The 14,075-nt window shown below is 44.4% G+C and overlaps 1 protein-coding gene across 2 annotated transcripts in view; it reads left to right on the top strand.

Annotated features, from left to right (window-relative positions):
• The first annotated feature begins 299 nt into the window (after nt 1–299).
• The window catches only part of Alkbh3 (alkB homolog 3, alpha-ketoglutaratedependent dioxygenase), a 28,889-nt gene continuing 15,113 nt past the window's right edge, over nt 300–14,075 (top strand). Inside the window, exons 1-7 of one of the 2 annotated variants that reach the window (XM_032903767.1) lie at nt 300–415; nt 2,305–2,454; nt 2,743–2,846; nt 4,049–4,083; nt 6,210–6,257; nt 7,937–8,040; nt 9,488–9,576. In XM_032903767.1, coding sequence (XP_032759658.1) covers nt 2,376–2,454; nt 2,743–2,846; nt 4,049–4,083; nt 6,210–6,257; nt 7,937–8,040; nt 9,488–9,576 — 459 coding nt within the window. In that variant the 5' untranslated portion in view covers nt 300–415; nt 2,305–2,375. Of the gene's footprint in view, nt 416–2,301; nt 2,455–2,742; nt 2,847–4,048; nt 4,084–6,209; nt 6,258–7,936; nt 8,041–9,487; nt 9,577–14,075 lie in introns of both variants that reach the window. The other variant, XM_032903768.1, reaches the window with a different exon arrangement.

Genomic DNA, 14,075 nt, shown 5'->3' with positions numbered 1-14,075 from the left:
CCCCACTCCGGAATCAGTAGAAGTTCCGGGAGAGTGCAGTTGCCCTTTGCACAAGAGAACAAAGATGCCAGAACTAGTTTCGGGAATTTATGCCCTGAGGACCTAGGCCTAAGAGGCTCAGCTTCATTCCCACCTCCGCCTCACCAGGGCCACCATCAGCCCCCAATTCCTGTCCCCAGTTCCGACCTTATTCCCTTCAGCATCTCCATCCGGCCCTTTAGGCGCCAGGGATGCGGGGCGACCCGGACTCCCGGCTACCCACAGGAAGCGGTGGCAGGGTGTGTAACATAAGAGGAAGTACGTGTGACGGAGACCAGTGGTTGGGCGTTGCAGTTGGTGTCTCACTCTGAAGTTCCCTGGCGTCCGGACAGCGAGCGGCTAACGAAAGTCTGAAACTTTTCTCAGGCCCAGCCAGGTTGGTCCGGTGAGCCCAGCTCCTGGTGTGCTGGCTGAGAAACGGGGCCGGGCGTGTGAGGACTGCCTGAGGGTCTGTTCCTAGGCCACCGACTGAAAGGCGATCGGTCTAAATTAGGGAAAGGAACCCAGCCCTACCCCGTAGCAGGCCGTTTCACTTTACCTCAACCTTGAGGGCGGGACTGACTCTTCTGCTAGCGAGGAAGAGGCCAGAGTTCTGATGGCGGTGTCAGCTGCCACAGGGTGGTTTGCAGGTGGGACAGGGACAGATCTGCATTCCAAGCAAGTTCCCACTACCGCCAAACCCTTGTTCTTTTTATAGTTTTCAAGTTTCGAGTCCCAGGGTGGTGGGACCTTGTTTAGTGCATAAGTTCTGGGACTCCAGGAACTAAGTCTCAGACAGCACTCTGGGGTTTTTATTTTCACCCGTCACATCAAGGTGAGCAGGTCAGAAGCCTTCGTTGACTACTAATTAGTCTTATGCCTTTAGGACCTCAGAGACTATGGTACAAGGGGACTTTCTTACACATTTCATAAGCCTGGAGAGTTAGATTTGATTGTGTCATTAACTCTTTGGCAGTTGACAGCTTCTACAAGTCCCTACCTAAGTGATAAGCACTCGACAGGTTGTCGATGATGAGACAGGGTCTCAGTATTTAGCTCAAGCCTCCTAAATGCTGGGATTACTGGTGTGTGCCAGTTAAGCCGTAATGTCTAACTCCTAAGGAAATTTAAGCAGAGCCCTGAGCCTGGATCTGCTCTCTTGGATCAGAAGGTCGAGGAGATGGGGCCTGGGAATCTGTAGTCTGAGCAATAACATGAGTGGACCGTCTTTGTGAACGTGAAGCTTTCGAGACCCATAGAGAAGTAGCTCGTAGATTCAGAGCGCGTAGCCTGACCCTTCTGAATTCTGTATTTGCTACAGGGTAAACTTTGGGCAAAAATGTAGAGGGTTTGATTATCTCAAGGCTGGAACCTGATAAGAGTTTAACTTTTCATCAGTATTGATTTCCCAAGTGACTTTGTAAGTCACTAAACCTTCTGATCCCTATGCATATTAATGTATCTTACCTTTTGCTGCTTATTATAAACATAGAAATAGAATCGTTCCTAAACCGTAGTTTTAAAAGTGGTACATGGATATTTTAGATTTCCATTTCAACCTTAATTTTAAAGTTGACAAATTATTGTTCCTATTTATGGGATGCTGTGACATTCTGATATATGCTTTTGATATAGAATGAGTGCATCGAATTAATACATCTCTTACCTCACATACCTTTTTTGTGATGGAAATAATTGAAATCTACTCTTAGTAACCGAAGTATCCAGTGGTTTGGTCTTTATGGTCATTGTTCTGTGCAGGAGGTTAGTAAAGCTTCCTGTTGTCCAAGTGAAACTGTACTTTGAATCCACAACAAACCCATCTAGCTCCCTTCCCTAGTGTGAGGTCATGTAGCATTTGGTCTCTGTGCTTCTCTTACCTCATGTAGCTGAAGTCCTTCAGGTTTCCCTGTCATGGATGTGTTTAAAGCCTCCAAGGGAAGTTCTGCACAGCCTGTGGTAAGCAGCAGTGCACTGGGAAACCTGGTCTTGGCCTACTTTTCAATATTCACGTTGTGGACAATGGGAATGTTATAGTTGCACATATTCTGCCATGGAGCACCATATGAATAACATGGTTTGTGGTGGACTGCCTACGGTGAAAGGGCTTGATAGCCAGTAGTGCACGTGATCCAGGCCTTGACAGAGATGTAGTAAAGACAGTTGACTTTATGGAGAAGCTCTGGCAGCTGTTAAGCCGTCTCTTCTGACTATATTAAAGGCCACATTTACCCTTTAATAGGCCACACTCACTGCCTTTACTAAAACACTCTGTTTTGAAAGCAGGTAACCATCCCATGGTCTGAATGGGGAACGAAATCTCCTGAAATCTCAGAACAGAACGCTCTTTCTTCAACATGGGGGACAAGAGACAGCGAGCCCGAGTGCAGGGAGCCTGGGCTACACCTACCAAGAGCCAGTCTGCGGCTCGGCCAGGCAAGAACCTGTCGGGACTGTGCATGCGGGTGCACGCAGCTGCCCTCATCTTTCCTCTATGTGCTTGGGCTTTTCATGAGCACCCACTTGGGTTGTTGACAGTTTTTCTGTACATGTGCCTGCCATCTCGTCTGCTCTGTGGAGGGTGAGCTGAGAGTGCGAACTCGCTTTCTCCTGTGAGAGTGGATTGGGGCTGTTTGTTGCCTTTGCCTATTACAGTCTGAGGCCACACGCCATCTTCAAGGAGGTCTTATTGGCTCTTGCTGAGACTCTTCTCTCCTATTTCAGCTACTCCTGCTAGAAGCCGTCCTTCCCAGACACCAGGGCCAAGCTGGAGGAGCAAGGAACAGCAGCAATGTGACCCACGGTTTGTGTTCAAAGAACCGCAGCTGGTAAAGCATTGTTTCTTCTTCAATAATAACAAAGCTGTACTATAAAAGCTTTGTTTCTGAGCACGTTCCCTAATAGTGGCTGAATAAATTTACTTGTGAGTAGCAGAACAAAAGGATTCTAGTAATAGTGAAATGTGAACTATTTCGGTTGTCTTGTATGCCTGAAGATTTTTTTTTTTTTTTTTTGTATTCTGCCATTTATTATATATACGGCCATGTCTCCCTCCACCTTTATTGTTTTTTCAGGGAGGCTCTACTTAAGCCATGACCACTAGCTTACGGCCTTCATGGACTAGCTGAGGTCTAACAGATCTATAATGATGCTGTCTTCAGACTGATACAGAAATCCTTGTGGAATTTCAGTTATTGTAGCAAAACACCTGATTTTTAGCTACCCCTAGGGGCATGTAAAAAGAAAAAGGTTCAGTTTGAGAGGGACAAGGGTGCTGCAGGGCTGGGAATGGAGCCCAATCTTATTTTATATTCATGTGTGTGTGTGTGTGTGTTATGTAAATGCATGTTTACATGTATGGGTGCCTGCAGAGGTGTGTGCATGTGTATGCAGAAGCCAGAGGGTGACATCAGGTATCCTCTTCAATTGATCCCCACCTTACATTAAGCCAGATTATCTCAGTTGAATCCAGAATCTTGCAGTTCAGCTGGTCTAACCAGCCAGTTTGTCCTGGGAGTTCCCTGCCTCTACCTCCTGAGCTCTGCCGTTGCATTTAAGCCTCTGCCACGCAGCATTTATGTGGGTGTAAGGATCCAAATTTAGCCCCTCATGCTTTTGTATCAACTGAGCTATCTCCTCAGCTCTCACTTAAAAAAAAAAAATATGGGGAAAAAGAGCTTAAAAATTAGGCATCTTGTTATAATAACTATCATATAAATATCAGAACTCCTCTTAGAATATATCTTCTACTTTTAAAACATCCTGTCCTTTATTAATAAAAGGGTTTTGCATCATTTCTGGCCAACAGGAAAGTTGATTAGTTCTAATTGTATCGCCTTGTCTGTCAGCTGGCCAGTGTGATATAGTTCTGGGAATTGCAGACACAAAGCTTGGTTACAGGAGTGGAGGTGGGCCTGACAACCCGACAGCTTAGACCAATCGAGCTTGTCTTGGCTCGAAATGAGAGGTTTGGCGTCTCCTTGACCCTTGGAAGCCATTCTGGAATTCAGATCTGCCTGTTTCCTTGCAGGTTGTACGTGCAGCCCCAGAACCCAGAGTGATTGAGTAAGTAAGCACAGCAAGCAGATGCCTGGAATCCTTCCCTCCATCATTTCCCATTTTAAAGAGAATGGCCCAGTAACTCTAAATTTTTAGCTGCTATGACAGTCCTACCTCAGTCTTTGAACTTGGTCTTTTGAGGAGACTTTGTGGGTTTGCTAGTAGTATAGAAAACACAGCAAGATCTCTGCACATTGAAGTTTGCCTATGGGATAGATTTCCTGGCCCCGTTTTACTGGTGTCTGTAACAGTAAACTGAAAACAAAAAAAAGGCTCTCTCCTGAGTCACTGGAGTTTGGCTTGCTGAGAAGCCTATAAGCACCATTTCCCTAGCAGTCCTTATGAGAGCTGCTGTAACCTAGGTGACCCTCCAGCCCATTTATTAAAACCGCAAGGTTGTTCCTGAGCAATTTAAGCAATGCTGAATGTTCCTCTCTTGTATTGATCTGTGTCTGAAATGTTCTCCAAAGCTGGTGAGAGGAATTTTGGCTTCTTTTCTCCTGCCTCTCACTTTTCACCTGATATAAAAGAAGCAGCATCCTGAACTATCCTTTTATGCTAGCAATTAGCATCAGGTGGATGTTCTGCTCATAAGCAGTCTATTATGCGATTTCGATATTTGTAGATTGGCTTGTACAAGAATTTGAAGGTAACACAGATGTCACCATATCTCAAAAAATATCTAGTCTCATATTTGTGACAAGTTAGCTTTTTAACTAGTCCTGAGTTCTTTCCATTTCCCTGGAGTTTGATTTCCTTGTGTTAAGGGTTAGCTTAAGCCCAGTCTAGGTCTATGTGCATAGAAGCCATGCAGTATTACCTTCATCACTGAGAGTGAAGGAGGCTGGAAACCACTGCAGTCAGCCTTAAGTGGGAGGGGCTGCAACCTGAGGAAAGTCACAGCATGCATCCTGTTGGTTCAGCCTCGCTGAGTCTAAAGTTAACTCTCCCAGGCTTGGTTTGCCAGTTCCTAGAAATATGCCCCACATTCAAAGTGAGACAGTTTCTACATACAGGTCAGTATATCTCATTAAAACAGAGCATTCATAAATCAGGGCCTTGTAGATGTCTTCTGTAGAAATGTGGTCACTGTGAAATATATGCTAGCCATGCTCATTCAGTGCTTAAGAGCCTAGCTCAGAGGTCATGAACCATTGACTAGAACCCTCAACAGAGAGGTGATAGGAAAACTTGTTAAAATAGTAAATGTCCTGTCTTCTCGGTTGCTTTTCTGCACTGAACCCTTCACTTGTATATCTGTAAGTTTTGTACCTTTCCACATTTGATTAAAAATTCAGTGAACATTTTTCACCCATCCACTGTGTGCAGGCTGTAAGAATAAGCCACTCCTTGCCCTGTAATGAACCAACAGTCTAGGGAATAAAATAGTGAAGAACTTGTAATTCTGTATTAAAGCTCTGATACTGGCCCAGATGTGGTGGGTGATGTTGCTGGTACAGATGGTCAAGGAAGGTTTGAAGGGAGGTCTCAGTGAGGTTTTTGTAGAGGAATCAGAAGTTTTCACTTGGCCATAGTAGGTGGTGAGTCAGTCTGCTGACTGGTAGGGAAGTATTCCAGGATACAGAAACTCAGGCTAGAAACCCCTGGAGTGCTGTGTTAAGGGGTGCGAGCAGTCGACGCTGAGGATGTTGACACTGGGGTTGTCAGAAGAGGGTCTAGATCTCAGGGACCATGAGTGCAGTTAAGGGGACACTGAAGTTAAGGGGACACTGAAGGCGTTTTACTCAGGAAGAACTCTCTAGACATATATCATTGAAAGTAATGGAAGCTCAAGGTTTTGAGAGGTGCTTGCCACTTGGAGAGTACTCCAAACTCTGCTTTGGTGATAGATTTGGGGATCGTATCAGCCTAACTTCTGGGTGAAACCTACCCGGGTAGAATCAGAGGTTGTTTTCTACCACTTTTATTTCATGGCCTGAACCTATCAGGGTTCTGTCCAGTGCCATTAGTAATCTACCACCATTTTGTCCCTTGTCTAGCTGTAACAGAGGGTGGAGCTTATGCCTCCTTCACAGTGTTTTTCGTATGTAGGAAATGGATCTAGGGAAGGCAGGAATTGGGTAGATTGGTTTTGCCTCCCACTAATATATGCCTTTCCTCTGCTTCTTCAGCAGGGAGGGTGTGTACGAAATCAGCCTGTCCCCTACAGGTGTGTCTAGGTAAGAGAGTTCTCACTGGAACCTGACTGTGGCTGTCATCTGGGTTGTCATCGCTTTAAACTTGTCTCAGTAAGGAACAAGACTTGGGTACAACTCTTTTTTACAGCGGAATTCTAGCATCTAAATATTTTCACAGCTTCTGCCACTTACACAGACTATTGTAACTGCAGTGTCTCGGGAAAGGAGGACCAGAGAGGTGGTCCTTTTCTGCACCCCCACCACTCGCAGTAACTGAGTGCCAGGGCTGGCTCTAGTCTTTTGTGAGTGCTTCATTATTAGTGCTGCACTTCATGAACTGCATGTATATTCAGTCTGTGGTATTTTATTGCCACATCAAGAAGAAGTCCAGTATAGCTAATCACATAATTAAGTGTAGTCACTATTTAAAAATATTTAGAAAATATCTTAACGCACAAATATATTATCACTGTAAAACAATGAGACATTTTTAAAGTACATCAGAAATGACAAATGAAAATTGCTTACAGTAGCTCCTGCTAGCTATGAAGCCCAGTAAAACTGGCTGGTGTGCTGTTCCTTTAATCGCCTCTGGAACCTCTCTGTCTCAGTTTTCTATTGCTGTGATAAAGACCATGACCAAAAGCAATGTGGGGAGGAAAGGGTTCATCTTACAGCTCTCAGGTCACAATCCATCACCGAGGGAAGTCAGGAAGGAACAGAAGCAGAGGCCATGGAAGAATGCTGCTTACTGGCTTGTTCCTCCTGGCTTATTCTGTCTGTGTTGTTAAACACCCCAGGACCAACTCACTAGGGATGGTTTTGCCCACAGTAGACTGGGCCCTCTCATTGCAGTCATCATTCAAGACAAAACCTCACAGACTTGGTGATCTGATGAAGGCAATCCTTCAGTTGAAATTCCTTCTTTCTGAATGACCCTGGTTTATGTCAAGTTGACAAAAATAAAAAATAAAAAACCAAACCAACCAACCAATCTGGACATTCCCCCTTTAAAGCAAAACTTAACAGTTTATATACAAGACCAGCTATGTTGTCTTGGTTGAGCACATCTTGTCTTAACTCTACAGCTTTAGATGACCTCTGGGTCTTTTAAGTCACACACACCTTCTGAAGACTTGCTGCTATCAAGACTGTTCAAGATAGTATGGGCTTCCAGAACTTTCCTTAGGAAAGAGATACAAACTGGCTGAATCTGTGTCAGGATAAGGATGTATTTATATTTAGTAAGATGAGACATCATTTGGGTATATTTATTTTGAAAACCACGATGGTCTCTGTCATCTAATTGGTGTAGCTTTAAAAACTTATCTTTTGGCCTCTGCACTGACTTGTTACTCGTTTTAGTGACAGTATGAAATGGGTGGATATCATCTTTGAGTTACACTTTTGGAAACTGAGAGGCATTAAGTGCCTGCCCTTGGTTTTGAAGCCAAGCCGTGTTAGTCATTTCTGCCACTCGTCTCCTTGGAAGAATCTAGAATACTGTTTGAAGAAGAACTCTATAAAGGCCTCATGTATCCCTTGTACTTTCTTGTGTCTTTAGCGGTACCATGAAAGGAGTTTATTTTACATGAAGATCACATGAGGGAGGTGGTGAGATGATTTTGTCTGTATTTTAGAGTCAAGATCTAATTGATTGGTCCCACAGTAGTCTGCCCTTTCTGTGAACTTTAGCTATTGACAGTTCTTTCTGCCTTAAGGGTGTGTTTATATCCTGGCTTTGTGGACTTGAAGGAAGCTGACTGGATCTTGGAGCGGCTTTGTCAAGATGTCCCCTGGAAACAGAGGATGGGCATCAGAGAGGGTAAGTAGGCCTCTGGGTCACAGTTGTTGCTGCCTAGTCCCCGTTCAAATGTTTTTGAATTCCCTATATCTGCTTAACACAGCTGAACTCAAACAGGCTAAGACTTAAATTTAAAAGACTAAGAATCTCTAAGGCACAGACAGGAATCAATGTGCCAGGCAGAAGCCATAGCCTGTGGACACTCCAGTGGAAGCAAAGAAAACACAAAGTCAGTAAGGGCTTCAGAAAAATGTGTGCGAATTGGATTAGCAAAAAACAAAGCTCTAGAAACTGTGAAGAAGGAACTTGGCAGCATCTGAACTACTAGAGAAGGCAATTAAAGCAAAAGGGAGAGGCATGTCAGCCACAGACCAACTAGTGAGGCGTCTTCGTCTCTCTGAGGTCTTGTCTGCTCTTCCTGAGCTTGTAAAGGCACACCAGAATTGATTAGCTTCCTGTGATCTGCCCCTTAACTGTGCTCTCCCAGCACCAGCAATGCCTACGATACCACACATGACCACTAGGGGGCATCTGTGCTGTAACCTAGACCCAGTAAGACATTTTGAACTGCTTGTGAAGAGAAGTGTATGTAAATTGGCTTTTTTAGAAATTCCGGTGTCAGATAGGAGCCAGCCTTTTTAGGGAAGCCTTCTCCCCTCTCTTGGAGTTTCCACAGTGTGGCTTTGGTTGCTTGCTTCAGCATTCCAAGTAATTGTTAATTTTGAGCAAATTATACTTCAGTGACTCTGTAATTCTAGGTTTTCTTTAATAGTACATAAATTATAAGATTCTTGTGTTAATTAAGTAAATTAAAATAATGCATGATCTCTGCTTAACAGAATGCTGGCTGACGTGTGTGGCTCCCCCAGTCCTCTTTTGGCAGTTTTAGGGTCAAACCCAGGGTCTGTGCAGGCTTAGCAAGCACTGGCGCTGAGCCACATGTCCCCAGCCTGGGCCTGGTCTGTTGTTGGGACTGGTGTCTGTTGAGGAGAGATGGCAACCCCCTAACCTCTCTAAAGCAGTTTAGATAGCATTCACTGTGACAAAAGCAGTCATGTGGTACCATGGCTCACATCTCAGATAAAAAGGCATGCGCAGTGTTGCTAGGACACAGGACTACTTGGTCTCTTGCTTTCAAATGAATTCTTGGTACCCAAAGTCTTTTTCATGAGGCCCAGTCTCTGTTTTCTGCTTTGGAAGAGTTTTTAGGTTTTGCTATGAGTAAAGCAGGCAGAACTCATTCCCTCCCCAGAGCCTTTACCCAGGCTGTCCCTGCCTTATTTCCTGTATAGCCCTTCTAGGTTCTACTAGCCATCTCCCATTTCCTGTCTGAGGAAAGGACTGGGGTCAGGCCTCCTCTCCTTTTGTTCCCTGTACTCCTCGCACAAACGCAGGCATGCAGTGGCTGGCAGCAGGCTCACCGTAACCAGCAACAACTGTCTCAAGAGCCCTGTATTTTCTTTCTCAGATATAACTTATCCGCAACCAAGACTTACAGCATGGTATGGAGAGCTTCCTTACACTTACTCAAGAGTCACTATGGAACCAAATCCTCACGTATGTTGCAATGACGTCACTGACGTCACTGGTGTGGCTTTCTAGTCTTAGTGTCCAGTACTAGAAGTAGTTCTTCGTTGAGACAATTGATAGTTCCCGCTTCAGAAAATCCTCTGGGCTCAAAAACCTGCTTCTGGTCCTCTCTATGCCCATGATTTATAGATGGGCTCAGAGGATGGGAGGAAACTGAAACGATGAATTTGGCTTGGAGTCTCGGTCCCAAGGGAATGAGCTGTTTTCCCAACCCCTCCTCCATGAACACTGCTGTGTTTTGCTGTACAGTACATCCCTATGGCTGGCAGTGAGGATAGAGAACCTTTCCACTTCTCAGCTCTGTGATTATTCGTGAAGAATCTGGATTTTGTTAACTTTGTATTCGTTTTTTGGGCAGGTCTCCAGACTTCCACCTTATTGTCATCTGGACTTGTTTCTACTGCTGCCTTTGTTTTTAAAGATTTTCATGACAGCTGAGCATAGTAGGACATGCCTATAACCCTGCAACTCAGGAAGCTGAGGCAGTGGGGGTCATAAGTTCAAGGCCAGACTGAACAGCACAGTAAAACCCTATCTCTTAAGAAAAAATTCCATGTAGACAAAGATGTTTTAGTATATAAATAAGCTTGTCCAAAGGCTAGACTTAAGGTCCAAGAAATAGCTCCCTGTTTAGTTCTTGGACTCTCGCCTTTGCAAAAATGTTATGCTTTATTGAAAGAGACTTTGAAGAAATGGAGTTTTGCTTATTCATTTAGACACAGAAATGTGGCATGTTTGAGAGTCCTAGCAACATGTAAGTACAAACCCCCGTGTGCCAAGGTACTGAGGGACAATGGCCGAGGAGGACAAGGCAGGCTGTCACAGGAGGAGCCCGCTGCTTTGAAGGGCTCTATTTCTAGGGCTGGGTGAAGCCTCAGAAATGGAAACCCCTTTCTCTGAAGTAGATTTGGAGACACCGAGGGAACAGAAGCAGCCCCGCTCTGTCACAGCCATTTACCTGCTTGTCTGTGGCCAAGCCATGAAGCTGGGGGCTAAGCAGGCTGTGAGGAGGTCCCTTTTCATTTCCTTCCAGCTTATCTTTCAGTCAGCTTTCTCAGTCAGACATTGCCATGTGTCTATTAGGGACAGTTCTTAGGCTTAAAAATCCATTTGTATAAAACCCAGAAACCCTACAGCCTTGCTCAGTATTGTCTTTCACTTTCGAGGCATGTTTGTTTAAAACAGTTTTCAAAAGAATTTTTTTTCAATGATAAACCTTTTCAGCTCTTATTGAAATTATAGTCTCAGCACTTAGGAAGAGGTAAGAGGGCTCTAGGTTTGAAATAGTTAGACCTTTTCCTGGAAATACAGATGGCGATATAGCTTAGTTGAACAGTGTTACCTTGTGCACACAAGGCCCTGGGTTTTGTTTTAAGCACCATAAAACATGAACCAACCAACCAAAACAAACCCCCTAAAACGAATAATACTTTTAAAAATTACCTATGTGTTTCTCTTAACTGTAAACATTAACAAATCTTAATATCAGTAAGTAGTCTATATCAATTTAATACCTGTATAATATTCCATATTCTTTGAGTATAAGCCTCCTGCTAGATATTAAAATTGTCAAAATAGGGATGGAGAGGTTGTTCAGCCAGGAAGTGCTTGCTGCACAAACATGAGGACCCCCGTGAGCTTAAGACCCCAAACCCACAAACCCAAATAAAACAGTGTAGGGTACATATTTTGAATCCCAGTGCTGAGGACTTTGCTGGCCAGTTAGTGTAGCCTGCTTGATGAAGTCCAGACAAGAGAACAGTTGTCCTGTATCAAAAAAACAACAAACAAACAAACAAACAAAGAGCCAGACCACACCTCTGGGAGGACACAAAGAAATTGTCTTCTCGTCTCAGAGCGTGTACATGTGCAAACACATTCACACGCACAGAAAAGGTTCTCAAGTTACAATTCCTTATAGACTTCTGTGTTTATTGTTAGTGTGTGTGTGTGTGTGTGTGTGTGTGTGTGTGTGTGTGTGTGTGTGTGTGTGTTTTCAAGATGGCTTCAAACTGAAAACCCTATTTTCCCTGGCTGTCCACAGTGGGTTTACAGGCCTGGCCACGATGCCCAGCTTTAGTTGTAGGTTTTAAAGCTGGTTTGTCTTCGTTCAAACTGAATGATAATGGACCCCATGGATAAAATACATTAAAACTTAGTTGTCTTCAAGTCCCACCAACATGAGCACTGTTTTGTAGACCCAGACCTACCTCTATGGCACTGAGGCAACTCTTACACTGAAGCTTGTTCTGTGACTCCTGTGATCTCACATTTCTTCAGATGTCTTTTAAGGATAGAATGCCTTCACTGAACAGCAAGATGATGCTGAGTTCTAATTTAGACACTCGCTTCTAAAGGATCTCTATTTAGAGGATTGGTTAAAGAGTCTAAATTAATCCTCCATTACCCACCCCATATCACCCTTTCTCTATACTTCACTCCCAAAAATAGCTGAGAAAAAAAATATACCCACTTAGAAACATAATGCAAACTTGATGTTGTCACAGTGCTGAGTCCCCAGCGAGTGCTAATGAGATTCTCAGTCCCATTCTGGAAAAGCCATCTTTACATTCTTGTTTCTTGGTAAGTGTGTAATTCTAGCATCTGATGTCTCTCTGAGAAGGTAGATTACAGCTGGAGATTGCAGGAAGCACAGCTCGCCTATGCGGTGGCTGGGATTTCACTTTGAGTTTGTTCTCCTGAGTGCAGGCCAGCTTAATAACATGTTTCTTTTGTGTCGTTTTATTGACCTGTTCTGTTTCTTTTCCAAATCCTGTGCATAGCAAATGTGAGGCTGATAGCCTGGCTTTCATTCTGCCTTCACACTGCAGTAGAGCTGTGCTGCCCCGGGGCTTCTGAGGCAGAAACAGGGCTAAGCTCAGTACTGCGCTGCCCTTGCTGAGCTCCCACCCTGTCTCAGGTGGAACACAGCAGTGTTTCTTAAAGGACAGCCCAGGGGTCCAGGAGGCCCTTGTGGGGCCTGCATGTATGTTTTCACTTCTATGCCAAGTGTGTGTGTTGGTAGCTGTGTGGCATCTGGTCTGATGCTGCAGAACTGTGAATGGGTGGGTGGGAAGCACCTCAGTCAGTCTGCCAGAGATCTCGGCGCTCCTCACCACTGAGCACGCCCACCTAGAGTGTGCAACCCGTGAGATGGTTCAGTGGGTAAAGGCACTTGTCCCCAGGAACCCACATGGTGGAAGGGGAGAACTGACCCCTGAAAATTAGTCCTCTGACTCTGTCAGTTTAACGTAAAAGATCAGGGAAAGATTGAGATAGCGTCAAATTCTGAACTGGGGCTAACTCAAGAAATCAGCACAGGCTGAGCTTTGGACGCAGTCACAGAACCTGCTATCTATCCCACAGGAGTGCGCATAGATTTTAGTAGAGTAAATGCAGAAGCAGAAGAGCATGCTACCTCCTGGAGGCAGAGTGTGGAGTTTGTAAAACGGGCCACTCTCAGCCGGGTTTTTGTATTGAACATACAAAGTTACACAGAGTGGTTGTTGAATTTTGTGATTTTGTCTTTTTTGTTTTGTTTTGTTTGGAGCTGAGGACAGAACCCAGGGCCTTGTCAGGCAAGTGCTTTACCACTGAGCTAAATCCCCAGCCCAGGTCGTTGCATTTTAAATGAATTACCAAAGGTGTGTTTGTTTATCTCGACACAGGATGTTGCTACATAGCCCAGGCTGGTTTTGAAGTTACTGTCTCCTGCCTCGGCCCCCCTGGCATTATAGCATGTACCACCACTCTCACTTCAGCTTCACTTCTAATAAAGTAAATACCAATAGCTGTAATCTGTAAGAACAAAGGTTCAAACCAGATGGTGGTGCACACCTTTAATCTTAGAACTAGAGAGGAAGAAGCAGGCAGATCTCTGTGAGTTCAAGGCCAGCCTGGCACACATAGTAAGTTCCAGACTAACCAGGACTACATAGTGACCCTGAGTCAAACAACAACAATACAATTCAACAAAGGAGTTTTGAGGACATCAATAACTTTGATAGTATAAAGTTTAAAAACCACTATTCTAAAGTGCATGTCAGGCTCTTCCTTACTTTTAGGAAAACACAGAATTGTAGAGAGACAGGACACAACTCGTTACTGATGTTCCTAGCTTCCTGTGTACATAGCTGCACCGTGTGAACTGTCACTAAACTGGGTGTGGACAGCAAGCAGTGCTGAGCAGTACAATTAAGTTCATAATTTTATAGTGCCAAGAGTGGGTCCTATTCTATAGAAAAGAAAGAACCCATGATTATTGACATACCATAGACCAGGACGGCCTCTCAAATGCTAGGGTTACTGGCACACGCCACTATGTCAGGCTTCTGGGTCGATTTCTATGAAGTTATCCACTCTATTTTTTTAATGTAAGTTCATGGTCGCTGTCTTCAGACACACCAGAAAAGGGCGTAGGATCCCATTACAGATGGTTGTGAGCCACCATGTGGTTGCTGGGAATT

The sequence above is a fragment of the Rattus rattus genome, chromosome 5 (genome assembly GCF_011064425.1).
Source record: "Rattus rattus isolate New Zealand chromosome 5, Rrattus_CSIRO_v1, whole genome shotgun sequence".
NCBI classification, from domain to species: Eukaryota; Metazoa; Chordata; class Mammalia; order Rodentia; family Muridae; genus Rattus; species Rattus rattus.
The sequence above is the reverse complement of the archived record's forward strand: the minus strand, read 5'-3'. Positions and strand labels throughout refer to the sequence as shown.